The sequence below is a fragment of the Oncorhynchus keta genome, chromosome 17, assembly GCF_023373465.1.
Source record: "Oncorhynchus keta strain PuntledgeMale-10-30-2019 chromosome 17, Oket_V2, whole genome shotgun sequence".
Lineage (NCBI taxonomy): Eukaryota > Metazoa > Chordata > Actinopteri > Salmoniformes > Salmonidae > Oncorhynchus > Oncorhynchus keta.
In genome coordinates, this window is record NC_068437.1 from 33,860,506 (window position 1) to 33,878,891 (window position 18,386).

At 43.9% G+C, this 18,386-nt stretch overlaps 1 protein-coding gene across 3 annotated transcripts in view; it reads left to right on the top strand.

The window, feature by feature from the left end:
- Window positions 1-9,480: 9,480 nt before the first annotated feature.
- LOC118396065 (inactive serine protease PAMR1-like) overlaps window positions 9,481-18,386 on the top strand; it is a 54,334-nt gene continuing 45,428 nt past the window's right edge. For all 3 annotated transcript variants that reach the window (XM_052465965.1, XM_052465967.1, XM_052465966.1), the window contains exon 1: window positions 9,481-9,757. In XM_052465965.1, coding sequence (XP_052321925.1) covers window positions 9,595-9,757 — 163 coding nt within the window. In that variant the 5' untranslated portion in view covers window positions 9,481-9,594. The remainder of the gene's footprint in view (window positions 9,758-18,386) is intronic.

Below are 18,386 nucleotides of genomic sequence, written 5' to 3' on the forward strand. Positions count from 1 at the left end.
CCATCTTGGATTACCTGTGCAACTAGAGGAGACAAAACATTAGATCACCTTTACAACCTTCTGTCCCTGTTCTAGATCGAGCGGGGCTTCTCCATCTGTAGGAGGCCTGCCACACCCATCCTCTCACCCATCCATAACGGCTTCTCTGAATCCTGAGAAGCGTGGGAGTGGGCGTATTTCATCGTCCTTCTTGCCAGCGGTGATTCTGGGCAGCTCGATGGTAAGAAAGGTGACCATTCCGGGTGCAAAAACAATGTCTTATCCTGGAGCTCGTGTAAATGATATTACTAAGCTGCTCCCAAATGTACTACGCCAGGACATGGAAATTGATTCTATAGTAGTCCATGTGGGTATTAATGACATTATGAAGGGCATTTCTGAAAAGCTGAAACTGGATTTTAAAGAGTTGATTGACTCTGCTAAACACTAACAAAAGACCCATCATATCTGGCCCTCTGCCATCTCTGAATCGCAGGATTTAACGCTTTATCAGGATTCTCTCTCTTTACAACGGCTATGTGATTATTGCAGCTCAATGGGTGTAAGTTTTGTTGACAATTTTGATACCTTTTGGATTCTGGATCCTTTCACAGCATTATATGGCTGCATTGAGACAATGACTTGTCAATGACTCAAGCCCAGCTCAGCTAATCTTTACCATTGTGACACAGAGTTGTCATAATGCTTCAGCAATTGTACATTACACCAGGGGTGTCAGTAGACACAATATAAGTAACCTAATTTATGTCCCGTTAACTGCACTGAATGCCTCTGTTCCTACAGCTTTTGTATGCAGTCATCATGTGCCTATGAACCAGCTGTATACTGTTAGCACTAAGCCGTTGTGGTCTAGGAAGAAGTCCACTGTGAGCAGCTCACCCTGCACTAACATAAATAACATGATCACATCTACTGCTGCTAAGCTTCCCAGTAAAGCATAGAATGCAAGTAAGTATTCCAGAAGAAAAGTGCTCAAAATAGCCCACATTAATACGGTTTGAAGTCAGAAGTTTACATACACTTAGGTTGGATTTTTCAACCACTCCACAAATTTCTTGTTAATAAACTAGTTTTGTCAAGTCGGTTAGGACTACTACTTTGTGCATGACACAAGTATTTTTTCCAACAATTGTTTACAGACAGATTATTTCACCTATAATTCACTGTATCACAATTCCAGTGGGTCAGAAGTTTACAAACGCTAAGTTGATTGTGCCTTTAAACAGCTTGGAAAATTCCAGAAAATTATGGCATGGCTTTAGAAGCTTCTGATAGGCTAATTTGCATAATTTGAATCAATTCGAGGTGTACCTGTGGATGTATTTTAAGGCCTACCTTCAAACTCAGTGCCTATTTGCTTGACATCATGGGAAAATCAAAAGAAATCAGCCAAGACCATAGAACAAAATATGTAGACCTCCACAAGTCTGGTTCATCCTTGGGAGCAATTTCCAAATGCCTGAAGGTGCAACGCTCATCTGTACAAACAATAGTACACAAGTAGAAACACCATGGGACCATGCAGCTGTCATACCACTCAAGAGGGAAAAGCGTTCTTTCTCCTAGAGATGAACATGCGAAAATGTGAAAATCCATCCAAGAACAACAGCAAATGACCTTGTGAAGATGCTGGAGGAAACAGGTCTTAAAGTATCAATATCCACAGTAAATCGAGTCCTATATCGACATAACCTGAAAGGACGCTCAGCAAGGAAGAGGCCACTGATCCAAACTGCCATAAAAAAATCCAGACTATGGTTTGCAACTGCACATGGGGACAAAGATCGTACTTTTTGGAGAACTGTCCTCTGTTCTGATTAAACAAAAATATAACTGTTTGGCCATGTTTGGAGGAAAAAGGGGGAGACTTGCTAGCCGAAGAACACCATCCCAACTGTAAAGAATTATTTATTATTTATCCAACTTAATTGAGAAAAATAAGAACAATCCTAAATGTATTTTTGATACTGTCGCAAAGCTAACTAAAAAGCGTCATTCCCCAAGAGAGGATGGCTTTCCCTTCAGCAGTAATACATTTATGAACTTCTTTGAGGAAAAGATCATGATCATTACAAAGCAAATTACAGACTCCTTTTTAAATCTGAGTATTCCTCCAAAGCTCAGTTGTCCTGAGGCTGCACAACTCTGCCAGGACTTAGGATCAAGGGAGACACTCAAGTGTTTTAGTATTGTATCTCTTGACACACTGATGAAAATAATCATGGCTTCGAAACCTTCAAGCTGCATACTGGACCCTATTCCAACTAAACTACTGAAAGAGCTGCTTCCTGTGCTTGGCCCTCCTATGTTGAACATAATAAACGGCTCTCTATCCACCGAATGTGTACCAAACCCACTAGAAGTGGCAGTAAAAGCCAAACCTTGACCCAGAAAATATTTAAAAAACCATTGGCCTATATCGAATCTCCCATTCCTCTCAATTTTTTTTAGAAAAAGCTGTTGCGCAGCAACTCACTGCCTTCCTGAAGAAAAACAATGTATACAAAATGCTTCAGTCTGGTTTTAGACCCCATCATAGCACTGAGACTGCACTTGTGAAGGTGGTAAATGACCTTTTAATGGCGTCAGACCGAGGCTCTGCATCTGTCCTCGTGCTCCTAGACCTTAGTGCTGCTTTTGATATCATCGATCACCACATTCTTTTGGAGAGATTGGAAACCCAAATTGGTCTACACGGACAAGTTCTGGTCTAGTTTAGATCTTATCTGTCAGACAGATATCAGTTTGTCTCTGTGGATGGTTTGTCCTCTGACAAATCAACTGTAAATTTCGGTGTTCCTCAAGGTTCCATTTTGCAACCACTATTGTTTCACCATATATTTTACCTCTTGGCGATGTCATTCGAAAACATAATGTTAACTTTCACTGCTATATTATTTTTTATTTTACTAGGCAAGTCAGTTAAGAACAAATTCTTATTTTCAATGACAGCCTAGGAACAGTGCCAGTTCAGGGGCAGAGCGACATTTGTACCTTGTCAGCTCGGGGGTTTGAACTTGCAACCTTCCGGGTACTAGTCCAACGCTCTAACCACTAGGCTACCATGCTGCCCCATGCTATGTGGATGACACACGGCTGTACATTTCGATGAAACATGGTGAAGCCCCAAAATTGCCCTTGCTGGAAGCCTGTGTTTCAGACACAAGAAAGTTCATGAATTTCTACTTTTAAACTCGGACAAAACAGAGAAGCTTGTTCTCGGTCCCAAGAAACAAAGAGATCTTCTGTTGAATCTGACTATTAATCCTGATGGTTGATGGTTGGGGACACTATTTTTATGTTTGGAAAAATAACGTTCCCAAAGTAAACAGCCTATTTCTCAGGACCAGATGCTAGAATATACATATAATTGACAGATTAGGATAGAAAACATTCTAAAGTATCTACAACTGTCAAAATATTGTCTGTGAGTATAACAGAACTGATATTGCAGGCGAAACCCTGAGATTGTTCCATTTAAAGGGATATCAACCAGATTCCTTTCCTATCGCTTCCTCAAGGTATCAACAGTCTTCAGACATAGTTTCAGGCTTTTTTTTGAAGAATGAGCATTGCTTGTTGTTCTGGGTTTTAGGCTGGGTTTCTGTACAGCACTTTGAGATTTAAGCTGATGTAAGAAGGGCTCTTTAAATACATTTGATTTGATTTGATCATGTTGTGGGGTGCTTTGCTGCAGGAGGGACTGGTGCACTTCATAAAATAGATGGCATCCTGAGGCAGGACAAGAATACAGAAGTTGTCCGATGAAGTGGATGCTAAGTTACAGGACAATTTCGCTAGCACAGACTGGAATAACACTGAAGAGTTTATCCCCACTGTGACCGTACTTACATAGCTGTCAAGCATTGCAAGACTTGCAGATAAGCTAAATGCATTCTATGCTTGCTTTGAGGCAAGCAACACTAAACTATGTATAAGAGCACCATCTGTTCCATGATGACATTCACAAGGCCATGGGGCCAGATGGAATACCAGGATGTGTACTTAGAGCATGCACTGTCCAGCTATAAGTGTCTTCACTGACATTTTCAGCCTATCCCTGGCCCGGTCTGTAATACCAACTTGTTTCAAGCAGACCACCATAGTCCCCTCGCCCAAGAATGCCAAGGTAACCCGCCTAAATGACTATCGCCCTGTAGCACTCACATCTATAGTCATGAAATGCTTTGAAAGGCTGGTTATTGCTCATATTAACTCTATCATCCCAGACACCCTGGACCCACTCCAATTTGCATACCGCCCAAACATATTCATACATGATACAATCTCTATTGAACTCCACACTGCTCTCATCCATCCGGACAAAAGTAATACTTATGTAAGAATGCTATTCATTGACTACAGCTCAGCACTCAACAACATAGTCCCCTCCAAGCTCATCACCAAGCTCAGGACCCTGGGACTGAAAACTTCCCTCTGAAACTGGATCCTGGACCTCCTGACGGGCCTGCCCCAGGTGTTGAGTGTAGGCAACAACACATATGCCATGCTGACCATCAACACGGGGGCCCCTCAGGGATGTGTGCTTAGTCCCCTCTTGTTGTACTCCCTGTTCACCCACGACTGCGTGGGCGTGCACGACTCCAATACCATCATGAAGTTTGCTGATGACACGACTGTGGTAAGACTGATCACCAAAGACGATGAGGCAACCGATAGGGAGGAGGTCAGAAACCTGGAAGTGTGGTGCCAGGACAACTACCTCTCCCTCAATGTCAGCAAGACAAAAGAGCTGATCGTGGACTACAGGAAATGGAGGGGTGAGCATGCCCCCATCCACATCGATGGGGCTGTAGTGGAGCGGGTTGAGTGCTTCATGTTCGTCAGTGTCCTCATCACTAAGGAATTAACATGGTACACACGCAGCCACACAGTGGTGAAGAGGTCATGCCAGCACTTCTTCACCCTCAGGAGGTTGAAAAGATTTGACATGGGCACTCAGATCCTAAAAAAGTTCAACAGCTACACCATTGAGAGCCCAGTACATCACTGGGCCTGAGCTCTCTGCCATTCAGGACCACTATAAGGGTGCCCTCAAAGAGCTAGATGTTCTTTACCATTGGGCCATCAGATTTGCCACCAATGCTCCTTATAGTACACATCACTGCAATCTATACTCCTCTGTTAACTGGTTGTCTCTGTATACCCATCGCAAAACCCACTGGTTGAGGCCTCACTCCCCCTTATCTGAGATAGCCTATTGTTGGACTAGTAACTGAAGGGTTGAAAGATCAAAGCCCCAAGCTGACAAAGTAAAAACAATCTGTTGTTCTGCCCCTGAACAAGTTCCTAGACTGTCATTGAAAATAAGAATTTGTTCTTAACGGACTTGCCTAGTTAAAAAAATAAAAACGATGCAAGAACTATTTAGTAAAGAGCAGTCAGCTGTTATTCAGTCTATAATGGAGTGGCTGGCACAGTCACCAGATCTCAATCCTATTGAGCAGTTGTGGGAGCAGCTTGACCCTATGGTAAGTAAGAAGTGCCTATCAAGCCAATCTAAATTGTGGGAGGTGCTTCAAGAAGCATGGGGTGAAATCTCTTCATATTACCTCAACAAATTGACAACTAGAATGCCAAAGGTTTTCAAGGCTGTAATTGCTGCAAATGGAGGATTCTTTGACGAAAGCAAAGTTTGAAGGACACAATTAATATTTCATTTAAAAATCATCATTATAACCTTGTCAACATCTTGACTATATTTCCTATTCATTTTGAAACTAACTTCATGTATGTTTTCATGTAAAACAAGGACATTTCTAAGTGACCCCAAATCTTTGAACTGTAGTGTACATAGCTACCTCAATTTCTTCGTACCCGTTCACATCGACTCAGTGTATATCGCCGTCCCCTGTATATAGCCATGTTATTTTTGACTGATTATTGTTATTCACTGTGTATTTATTTTTGGAATAGGACCAGTAAGTAAGCATTTCACTGTTCGTCTACACATCTTGTTTTATGAAGCATGTGACAAATAAAATGGTATTTTATTTTCCTGGACCAGACACCTTATACTGTAACGGCGTTCGTTCGTCGAAAGAGAGTCGGACCGAAATGCAGCATGGTGGTTACTCATGTCTTTAATGAAACTATGACGATACATGAAATAACTTAATAAACAAAAACAACAAAACGGAACGTGAAAACCTATACAGCCTGTCTGGTGAACAACAACACAGAGACAGTAACAATCACCCACGAAATACACAGTGAAACCCAGGCTACCTAAATACGGTTCCCCTTCAGAGACAACAAGAATCACCTGACTCTGATTGAAAACCGCCTAAGGCAGCCAAGCCTAAACTAGACACACCCCTAATCAACCACAATCCCAATGCTTACAACAACCCCAATACGACAACACAATAAACCCATGTCACACCCTGGCCTGAACAAATATATAACGAAAACACAAAATACAATGACCAAGGCGTGACAGGACCCCCCCCCTAAGGTGCGGACTCCCGGACGCACCTCACAACCATAGGGAGGGTCCGGGTGGGCGTCTGTCCATGGTGGCGGTTCCGGCTCGGGATGTGGACCCCACTCCATTAATGGCATAGTTCCTCCCCTTCGCGTCCTGGGATAATCCACCCTCGCCGCCGACCATGGCCTAATAGTCCTCACCCAGAACCCCACTGAACTGAGGGGCAGCTCGGGACTGAGGGGCAGCTCGGGACTGAGGCAGCTCGGGACTGAGGGGAAGCTCGGGACTGAAGGGAAGCTCGGGACTGAGGGGCAGCTCGGGACTGAGGGGCAGCCCGGGACTGAGAGAAAGCCCAGTACTGAGAGGAAGCCCAGTACTGAGAGGAAGCCCAGTACTGAGAGGAAGCCCAGTACTGAGATGAAGCTCAGGCAGGTAGTAGGCTCCGGTAGATCCTGGCTGGTTGGCGGATCTGGAATATTCTGGTTGACTGGCAGATCTGGAAGAGACTGGTTGACTGGCAGATCTGGAAGAATCTGGTTGACTGGCAGATCTAGAAGATCATGGCTGACTGGCGGATCTAGCTGCTCTATGCAAACTGACAGCTCTGGCTGCTCCATGCAGAGTGGCACCTCTGGCTGCATCATGCAGACTGACAGCTCTGGCTGCTCCATGCAGGCTGGCAGCACCTTGCAGACTGGCAGCTCCCTGCAGACTGGCAGCTACTTGCAGACTGACAGCTCTGGCTGCTCCATGCAGGCTGACAGCTCCTTGCAGACTGACAGCTCCTTGCAGACTGGCAGCTCCTTGCAGACTGACAGCTCCTTGCAGACTGACAGCTCTTTGCATACTGGCAGCTCTGGCTGCTTCATGCAGACTGCCAGCTCTGACTGCTTCATACAGACTGACAGCTCTGGCTGCTTCATGCAGACTGACAGCTCTGGCTGCTTCATGCAGACTGACAGCTCTGGCTGCTTCATACAGACTGACAGCTCTGACTGCTCCATGCAGGCTGACAGCTCTGACTGCTCCATGCAGGCTGGCAGCACCTTGCAGACTGGCAGCTCCTTGCAGACTGGCAGCTCCTTGCAGACTGACAGCTCTGGCTGCTTCATGCAGACTGGCTGCTCAGGCTGCTCCGAACAGGCAGGAGGCTCCGGCAGCGCTGTAGAGGAGGAAGGCTCTAGAAGCGCTGAACAGGCGGGAGGCTCCGGTAGCGCAGGAGAGGAGAAAGGTTCTGATAGCGCTGAACAGACAGGAGACTCCAGCAGCGCTGTAGAGGAGGAAGGCTCTGATAGCGCTGAACAGACAGGAGACTGCGGCGGCGCAGGAGAGGCGAGGCGCACTGTAGGCCTGATGCGTGGTGCTGGCACTGGTGGTACTGGGCCGAGGACACGCACAGGAAGCCTGGTGCGGGGAGCTGCTACCGGAGGACTGGTGTGTGGAGGTGGCTCTGGATAGACCGGACCGTGCAGGGGCACTGGAGCTGTTGAGCACAGAGCCTGCCCAACCTTACCTGGCTCGATGCCCACTCTAGCCCGGCCAATACGAAGGGCTGGTATGAACCACACCGGGCTATGCACCCGCACTGGAAACACTGTGCGCTCCATAGCATAACACGGTGCCTGCCCGGTCTCTCTAGCCCCCCGGTAAGCACAGGGAGTTTGCGCAGGTCTCCTACCTGGCATAGCCATACTCCCTGTAAGCCCCCCCCAATACATTTTTGGGGCTGACTCTCAGGCTTCCATCCGCGTTGTCGTGCTGCCTCCTCATACCAGCGCCTCTCCGCTTTTTTCCGCCTCCAGTTCTTCCTTGGGACGGCGATATTCTCCAGGCTGAGCCCAGGGTCCTTTTCTGTCTAATATCTCCTCCCAAGTCCAGAAGTCCTTTGATCGCTGCTCCTTACGATTAACAGGGAGAGTTGGCTCAGGTCTGACTCCTGACTTTGCCACTCTCCCTCTGAGCCCCCCCCAATACATTTTTGGGGCTGACTCACAGGCTTTCCTCTGCGCCGTCGTGATTTCCTCTCCAACTCCATTCTCCTACAACCCTCTTCGCACTACTCCAGGGAATCCCAGGCGGGCACTCTCTCTGGGTCGACCGCCAACCTGTCTATTTCATCCCACGTCGTATACTCCATACTTCTGCTATCCATAACGTCCTCCCTTCGCTGCTCCTGCTGTCGCTGCCTGTAACCACGCCACTCGGTACGTGTGTGGTGGGTGATTCTGTAACGGCGTTCTTCGTTTGTCGAAAGAGAGTCGGACCGAAATGCAGCGTGGTGGTTACTCATGTCTTTAATGAAACTATGACGATACATGAAATAACGTAATAAACAAAAACAACCAAACGGAACTTGAAAACCTATACAGCCTGTCTGGTGAACAACAACACAGAGACAGGAACAATCACCCACGAAATACATAGTGAAACCCAGGCTACCTAAATACGGTTCCCCATCAGAGACAACAAGAATCACCTGAGAACCGCCTCAGGCAGCCAAGCCTAAACTAGACACACCCCTAATCAACCACAATCCCAATGCCTACAAAAACCCCAATACGACAACACAATAAACCCATGTCACACCCTGGCCTGAACAAATATATAACGAAAACACAAAATACAATGACCAAGGCGTGACATATACACCTTATTAATACACCTCTTAGAGTTAGTTATCTTTCTGAAAAGAGTGTGTGTGTGTGTGTGTGTGTGTGTGTGTGTGTGTGTGTGTGTGTGTGTGTGTGTGTGTGTGTGTGTGTGTGTGTGTGTGTGTGTGTGTGTGTGTGTGTGTGTGTGTGTGTGTTTTTGTATACAGCTGAGCGAGTAGATAATGGGTTAAAACAGCCTATGGGTAAATTCAAGAGCAGTGACATCGTCTGAAGAGAGGAGCGGGGCTGTTGGAAGCCCTTCCTGACTGGAGCTCCTTACCAGGCTGGGCTGTATCCTGAAGCAAAGGGGGGAGGGAGAGATTGAGAGAGAGAGGGTGGAAACGAGAGAGGGGGAAGAGACAAAGTCAGAGAGTGAGGGAAGGAAAGAGAGAGGGAGGGAGAAAGAGAAAGCAACAGAGGGAGAGAGAAAGAGAAAGAGTGTGATGTCAAACCAGCTGAGCTCAGAAAGTAAACAGAGCTCCAGACTGCAGCATGCTTTCTGCGGTACGGGGACTGCAGCTGGGGGAAAGCCATGGGGGGACCCCTACGCTCCCTCACACAGGCACCCACCACTCCCCCGGGACCCGTGGATCTTCTCTCTTCATCACTCTCTTCATCCTCATCTCCCTGTACCAGGGGCTAGCATGGCCCTACGGTAAGAGCCCCTGCAAAATCAGATATGTCTCTCTCTGTCTCTCCACCCTTCCTTATGTCTTTATCTCTCCTTCTCTTTTTCTCTTAAAGGGCAGAAAGGCTTTCAGAGTGCCTTGTGAAAGAAGAGCCATACAGTGAGATGTTAAGTAGAAGCTTTTGTAGAGGGAGGAAACAGAGTTTGTTGTTGGTTTGACTTAAAGAACCTGCTGTGGGATCCTGCTTTGGGATCCTGCATGAGTCAACCTCTTGGTGTTTTAACTTGTTATTGTCTACTTAAGAGTCATCACGCTCTTTCTTTCCTCACCCTTTACTTACTGTGCAACATGATTTCATATCTGCTCAGCACTTTAAATTATTTAATTTCAACTGACCATCTCTTATCTGAGATATGTGCTGGATCCCAAACAAAGCCACACATTCCTTGTAAATAGATGGAGCCGTTCCGAGCCTGCTTATCATCCTGTTAAACATTTGGCAGTCTGTGTCTATTGACAGAGTGTTGTGGATGAGGTCTGCTCAGAAGCATTCGTCTATTGGCCCTCGTGACCATTTGAACCGCTGCAGGGTGTGTATCATATTGGAGTGAATAATACAGTCTCTGCTGATGTGTTTACCATACTGTGTCTCTCATAACTTTCCAGTGAACTACACAGAGACTTACTAACTATAACTAACACCTCCAGGTGTTATGGCAGTACAATAAAGCCTATTGTAAAATGTTTTACGAGGTAGACTACAACCGTTTTAAACACCTGTAACGAAGATACCTCCCTTCGGCGATGAGAGATGTGCCAGAGTTTACTACTTACCTGATAATAAACAGCAATTACAGCAGTGAGACTGACTCAGGCTATTAATGTACCAGTTGCTTCAAATTCATTATACAATCAGTTGATGAAGGATGAAATCGTTTGAGCAAAACAGCAATCACTATGGAACTGTGCCTAGAGGGAAGGTTGTGGGTTTGATGGTTTTTCTTAAAGAGCAGAAGTGATTATACACTGGAGCCAAGTATTTGGCGTGAGGGCAGTGCAAGAGAGGAAACGTAAGAGAGAGACAAAGAGAGACGGGGGGGGCAGGAGAGATTTAAAAACAAAGACAAAGACAGACAGATAAATCTTGTGAGAATCCTTAACTCTGAGGCTCAAGCTGAGTTCAGTCAGCAACAGGCTGCAGGCTGCCTGGACATTCTTTCCTTTTGAATGTGGGGTTCTCCCTCCACTGTGCTTCCAAAGGACCTCTGTGCTTCTTACACATTTCCTATTCTCCAGTCAGTCAATGATGTCTCCTCACAGCTTATTTGGCTAAGATCCCCAGGAGGCTGGTTTAGGCTAATGGGTAGTTAGCAGTTGTAAATAGAGACCAAGGTCACTGGCAGATAGAAGAGAGGGAGAGGGGAGAGGGATAAAAGGAGAAAGAAGAGTGGAGAATTAAGAGGGAATAGGGGAGAGAAAAAGGGGAAAGGATGAGGGGAAAGGGCAGAGTGGAGGTGGGAGAGGTGAGAGGAGAAGAGTGTCACGTTGGCATAAATAGGTCGGGAGACAGGTGCAGGAATGCATAATAGTTTTCTTTATTAAGCCCAAATTACGGCATGCCGTGTAAAGGCACGGGGGCGAAGACCAAACAAACACGTGACAAAACCCAGGGTAGAAACCCAAAACAAAAGAGCGAGGAGCACCTCGAATAAATAACACACACGCACAATGATTAACACACAGGACGAGATCGTAATCATCTGTGCAATTCACAATGGCACGAAAGGCAAAACACACAGCACAGGTACTCACACGCACTATGGACATTGTAACAATAATCGACCACACAATGGAAACCAAAGGGCACACTTATACAAGTACTAATCAGTGGGAATAGGGGACAAGTGTGCATAATTAAAGTTCTGAAGGGATCTGTGACAAAGAGAGAGTGACGGGGGCAGGGTATGGAGAGTCTGCCATTGATGAGAAAATGTTGGCGAAATTGAGCGTTTGGAAAATAGAATATCATATTGTCTGAAAGAGTTCAGTTCAACTCTCAAGTTAACAGACCAAATGTATGAAACAAATGTGCAAATTTCAGGCTCCTGTTTGACCTAGATTCCAGTATACATTTTTACACACGATACACAATTGAACAAAAGTGGATAATAGAGAAACGGTTGTAAGTATTGAAATGGGCTTGTGATTTCTTATCAGACAGATGTTTACTTAAAAGCATTGCAGAGGTTGTCTATGGAGACCTATATTTGGGATCAGGATCCATATGTGTGAACAGAGCTACAGTATCCCCAACACACTCCATCCCACATACTGTACACCACACAGGAGGTTGGTGGCACCTTAATTGGGGAGGATGGACTTGTGGTAATGACTGGAGCGGAATGAGTTGAATGGCATCAAATTCATGGTTTGATACCATTCTATTTCCTCCGTTCCAGCCATTATAATGAGCTGTCCTCCCCTCAGCAGCCTCCACTGGTACACCACAAACCCCAGAGGAGTTTCCTGTTCCACTGCCGCTAAATCGCTCAGACCTGAAAATATTAGACATCTGCAGCCAGGGAGCACAGAGAGTCAGCATGCACACAAAAGTGCACACACGAACACACTACAGCTATTCTGCTCTGAGTACGGGGACAATTTCTTTGGTAGCAGATGCAATGTGTCATCTTATTGATAGTCAATGTTTCGTGACACAACAGTGGCGAGGCCACAAGACACACAGCTCCTGAATCACAACACTTCCTGTGACATAAACACATGTAGCCATCAACAAGCGGCAACAGAGAAAAATGTAGATTTTTAACAGCTTTGACAGAGCCCTGAATGCAGACTGCATTAATCTCTGATACGACGTTAACTCACTGCTCAGCAATGCTCAGCGCATCAGTTCTCTCGCTCGCCCATACGCATGAACACACGCATTAACCCATGCATGAACACATGCATGCCCGCGCACTAGCTCTCTGTGGTTTCTGACTCTATGTGGTTTCTGACTCTAATGGTCCTCAGTTGGGGTAGCAGGCTTTATTTAAAGAGGCAGTCTACGGTATTGTGCCATTTTTAGAGCAGAGGACAGGGAATAGTTTTTTGGGGGGTGTGGGGGGGTGAGTACAGTACTCACAGCTGTGCCTCAAAGCATTTGGATGTGAAATCAGAGATGAGAGGAATGAAAAGAAGTGTGTGGACTTTTTATACACAACCAATAAAGAGACTGTAGAGCAACCTTGAGTTTGACCCCAAAATAGACATTTATAAGGGGACTGCCATGAGTTGATATGAGTTGGCATGCTGCCAGGGCTGGAGTGCAAGCTGGTTTAAGGTCAATATTAGGATTTTGGACAATAAAATTCTGCACAATAGGCATATTTTGTGTATCAGTCAGAGCAGCTACATATTGGAAGTGGTGTATCAGTCCATAAGGTTTGTCCTTTATATGCTGCTTGTGTTTGTCTGATAGTGTATGACCTTTCTGAAGGTCTTGTTACTGCGTGAGACCTGTGGCATAGAGGGAGCAGTAGCAGGGCACTAGGAGGGCACTAGGACAGGGCTCAGATACAGACATATCAGCACCTTTGTAGGAGGACTGTCTGAGTGTATGTTCTGCTCCCAAAAACAATGATGTCAGCATCTGGATCCACATCAAAGCCGGATGGCACATGTTAACAACCTTACAACCTGTGTCTAAACCCAGCAATGGGATTGGGTGGGGGATGGTGTTTTAAAGGGGGAAATGGGGTCTCCTCTCCCCACCATCCACCAGATGACAGGGTTTATTTGAAGAGGCTCAGATTATTGCTTTTTTGGTTTCCCCGGCTCCTTGACGTTCTTGTCGGAGCATATCTCCCACAACATCTGGGATGGAAAAAACAGATACCAATTACATAAGGCAAGAGTAGCCACACAAACAGCACAGAGATCTGCATGCCTAGCCAAAAGCCTGGAAAAATAACTTACCGGGGAGTTTTCTATTTGTTGGTGTGTTTTTCTTTTTTCTGTTCTAAGCTGTGAGCAGTTAGCACAATTGCGTAGCGCTAGCAGGGCCGTTCACAAGCAACCCAATCAGAAATAGTCTGCAGGCTATGTGAGGAAAGAGAGAAAGACAATATCACAAAACATGCAAGCATTTATTTCTTAATCAAGCTTGTTGTGTGGTAAGGGGTTGTGTACAACTATCAGTGCCCTGGGCAGGAGAGATTGAGTCATGCACAATCCATATCAGGTTGTTACAATGCACCGGTGTGGTTGTGGGCAGATCTGCATAATATTTGCATACAGATAATGGCCTCACACTGTGATTGCCTGTGCACATAGAAAGGGAGCCAAAGAGACTATACAAGATTATGCAAACACAAACATGAAACCTGTGCCTTCAGTTCAAAAGAGGGCAAACAAGGTAAAATTGACACATTCAAAGCCCAGACAGACAGTCTCAGGTTCAATATGTAATGCCTAAAGAAAAGAGGCAGGAGAGAAAGGAGTATAGGAAAGGATTTGGTAAGTCTGTGCTATTTCCCTCACACTCTCACAATTATGTTGTCAGGCTTGGCAATTGCAGAAAACACCTAACTTAAAGATAATTAGTAACAAAAATGCATGCCATAGGAAATTCGCACATATTTTTGCAGGGGTGAAAGTAGATCTAATTTCTTCCCGGTACGATGACCTCCTAAGTGTACGAAACATTTTTATAGGCCTAATCATAGAATTAGGCTATATAGAACCCTATTAATTAATTTTGAAATCTGTGGACCTGAAAGTAAAGATTTGTATTAGACTATGTTTTAAAACTTCTTATGGCTAGCGGAAGCCCTCGACAACATCCGCTGAAATGGCAGAGCACGGAATTCAAACATATTTTGTCATAACTTTCATACATTCACAAGTGCAATACACCAAATTAATGCTTAACTTCTTGTTAATCTAGCCATCGTGTCCGATTTCAAAAAGGCTTTACAGCGAAAGCACGCCATACGATTATGTTAGGTCATTGCCTTGTCACAAAAAACATACAGCCAAAGAGAGGAGTCACAAAAAGCAGAAATATAGATCAAATTAATCACTAAACTTTGATGATCTTCATCAGATGGCACACATAGGACTTCGTGTTACACAATACATGTATGTTTTGTTCGATAAAGTTCATATTTATATCCAGAAATCTATGTTTACAGTGTCGCTTTATGTTCAGTAAGGTTGTGCCTTGAAAACATCCCGGAGAATTTGCAGAGAGCCACATCAATTTATAGAAATACTCATCATAAACTTTGATAAAAGATACAAGTGTTATGCATAGAATTATAGATATACTTCTCCTTAATGCAACCGCTGTGTCAGATTTCTAAAAAGCTTCACGGAAAAAGCACACTATTCAATAATCTGAGTACAGAGCTAAGCCACAAAAAAAAGCCATACAGATACCTGCCATGTTGTGGAGTCAGTAAAAGTCAGAAATAGCGTTCTAAATATTCACTTACCTTTGATGATCTTCATCAGAATGCACTCCCAGGAATCCCAGTTCCACAAGAAATGTTTGTTTTGTTCGATAAAGTTAATATTTATGTCCAAATACCTACTTTTTTTAGTGCGTCTAGTTCACCAATCAAAATTTACGAGGCGCGGGCAAGTCCAGACGAAAGTCCAGACAAAAAGTCAAAAAAGTTATATTATAGTTCGTAGAAACATGTAAAACGATGTATAGAATCAATCGTTAGGATGTTTTTATCATAAATATTCAATAATGTTTCAACCGGACAATTATTTTTTCTTTAGAAATGCAAAGGAACGCAGCTCGCTCTCACGGCCGCACGCGTGACTTAGCTCATGGCATTCTGCCAGACACCTGGTTCAAACAGCTCTTATTCGCTCCCCCTTCATAGTAACAGCCTGAAACAAGGTTATAAAGACTGTTGACATCTAGTGGAAGGCTTAGGAAGTGCAATATGACACCATTTACACTGTATATTGGATAGGCAAAGACTTGAAAAACTACAAACCTTAGATTTCCCACTTCCTGGTTGGATTTTTCTCAGGTTTTTGCCTGCCATATGAGTTCTGTTATACTCACAGACATGATTCAAACAGTTTTAGAAACTCCAGCGTGTTTTCTATCCAAATCTACTAATACTATGCATATATTAGCTTCTGGGCCTGAGTAGCAGGCAGTTTACTCTGGGCACGCTTTTCATCCAAACGTGAAAATACTGCCCCCTATCCCAAACAGGTTTTAATGTGTCATAAACACAACCAGTCATGAGGTTTTGATCTGATTGTCAAAGAATTCCTTCAAATGGCTCATGTAGGATACCCGTGCACAGAGGTGTGTTCAAAATATAGTTTAAATCTTTTATTTAACTAGGCAAGTAAGTTAAGTTAACAACAAATTATTATTTATAATGACAGCCTAGGAACAGTTGGTTAATTGCCTTGTTCAGTGGCAGAACAACACATTTTTACCTTGTCTGCTTGGGTAATCGATCTAGCAATCTTTCAGTTACTGGCCCAACACCACTAGGCACCCCAAGTTTGAACCTCATTTAGATGTTTTTGTGCTTATAAGTTGGTAGGCAATTTGTTAGTCAACTTGCCTATAATTAGATACATACAGTAGGCCTACAGTAGGCCTATAGTTTCTCTTCTGTCATTATTACTTGAAGCTAATCTAGAATACTACGTAAATAAAGCCTTGCTCACCAGAATATTGCCATAAATCAATAGAATGATCAATGGATGTATTTTCTGTGGTTGAAAATGAAGTACTCTCAGCTTTTATGTCGCTGAAAGAAATTGCACATTCAGGCTACACAACACTTACTCCAGAGAGTGAATTTCACCATGACATTCAGGAGCCTCTATTGAGACATGCAGTTTGAATGCTGGAATTCTTTTGGAGTGGACCAACATGCACAAGTCAGCCACATTTTTAAAGTGATTTGTTTGACAAATAGATGGAAATATAGGCCAATAAAAAAAACATGTTGGAACGTTTTCACAGTGGTAAAAAAAAAGGTTTGCTCCCTGTACTTTCAACGCATTCTTCAGAAAAACGTGGGTAAATGGCGTTTACTTGCATTTACCCTCCACTAGGCCTACACCACTACAGGTAGCCTACCCTCTCAGCCGAGGCAATTTTACACACATGAACACACGCAGAACAGGCAGAACAGGTAGCGTACTGGTCAAGAACTATAGGAAACGTATGATCTCTGTAATTGCAAACAAAGGTTTCTGTACCTGCGTTTCTGATGTATCAAATACTTATGTCATGCAATAAAATGCAAATTAATTACTTAAAAATCATACAATGTGATTTTCTGGATTTTTGTTTTAGATTCCGTCTCTCACAGTTGAAGTGTACCTATGATAAATATTACAGACCTCTACATGCTTTGTAAGTAGGAAAACCTGCAAAATCGGCAGTGTATCAAATACTTGTTCTCCCCACTATACATCTGTTGGTCACAAAAGGTAGGGGTGTGGATCAGAAAACCAGTCAGCATCTGGTGTGACCACTCATCTCCTTCGCATAGTGTCGATCAGGCTCTTGATTGTGGCCGGTGGAATTTTGTACCACGCCTCTTCAATGGCTGTGCGAAGTTGCAGGATATTGGCAGAAACTGGAACACGCTGTTATACAAGTCAATCCAGTGAAAAGCAAAATCAAATCAAATCAAATCCAGCTTTATTTATACAGCATATTTCAGACATCGACTGAGTTCAATGTGCTTTTTACAGGAAAAGAAATCATTAAAAACTATGAAAATAATAGCTGATATATTTACTACACAACAAACATAACATAAAAATAACTAAAGAATGACAAAAGAACTTAACAAAAAAAAAACATCCTAAGGAAAGCAAAGCAAAAAAGATGTGTTTTAAGATCTCTTTTAACTTCTAGCGTCGAGCCATTCCGGATCCGGTATCGTGACTACAGCCTCAAGCTCATTACCATAACGCAACGTTAACTATTCATGAAAATCGCAAATGAAATGAAATGAATCTATTTGCTCTCAAGCTTAGCCTTTTGTTAACAACACTATCATCTCAGATTTTCAAAATATGCTTCTCAGCCATTGCAAAACAAGCATTTGTGTAACAGTATTGATGGCTAATGTAGCATTTAGCGTTAGCATTCAGCATGCAACATTTTCCACAAAAGCCAGAAAAGCATTCAAATAAAATCATTTACCTTTGAAGAACTTCAGATGTTTTCAATGAGGAGACTCTCAGATAGCAAAACAAACCTGTATCCAGGATTGTGTAAATCTATCCTCAAGCTCATTAGCATAACACAACGTTAACTATTCATGAAAATCGCAAATGAAATGAAATTAATGTATTTGCTCTCAAGCTTAGACTTTTGTTAACAACACTGTCATCTCAGATTTAACCCTCTGTTTCCCCCCATGTCTGTGTGTGGAATTGTTATGTGTAAATGTATGTGTACTCCAGGCTGGTTTGAGCTGGGTTATTGTAACCCGTGTGTGTTTAACCCGTGTGCCGTGTTTTGCTCGCCTCAATAAAGGGCTCCGTTTGCTACGCATTTCTGCTCTCCTGCGCCTGACTTCCCTGCAGCCAGTTGCACACTCCATTACACTGACAAAAGCGAACAAATCAATGGATTAATCTTAT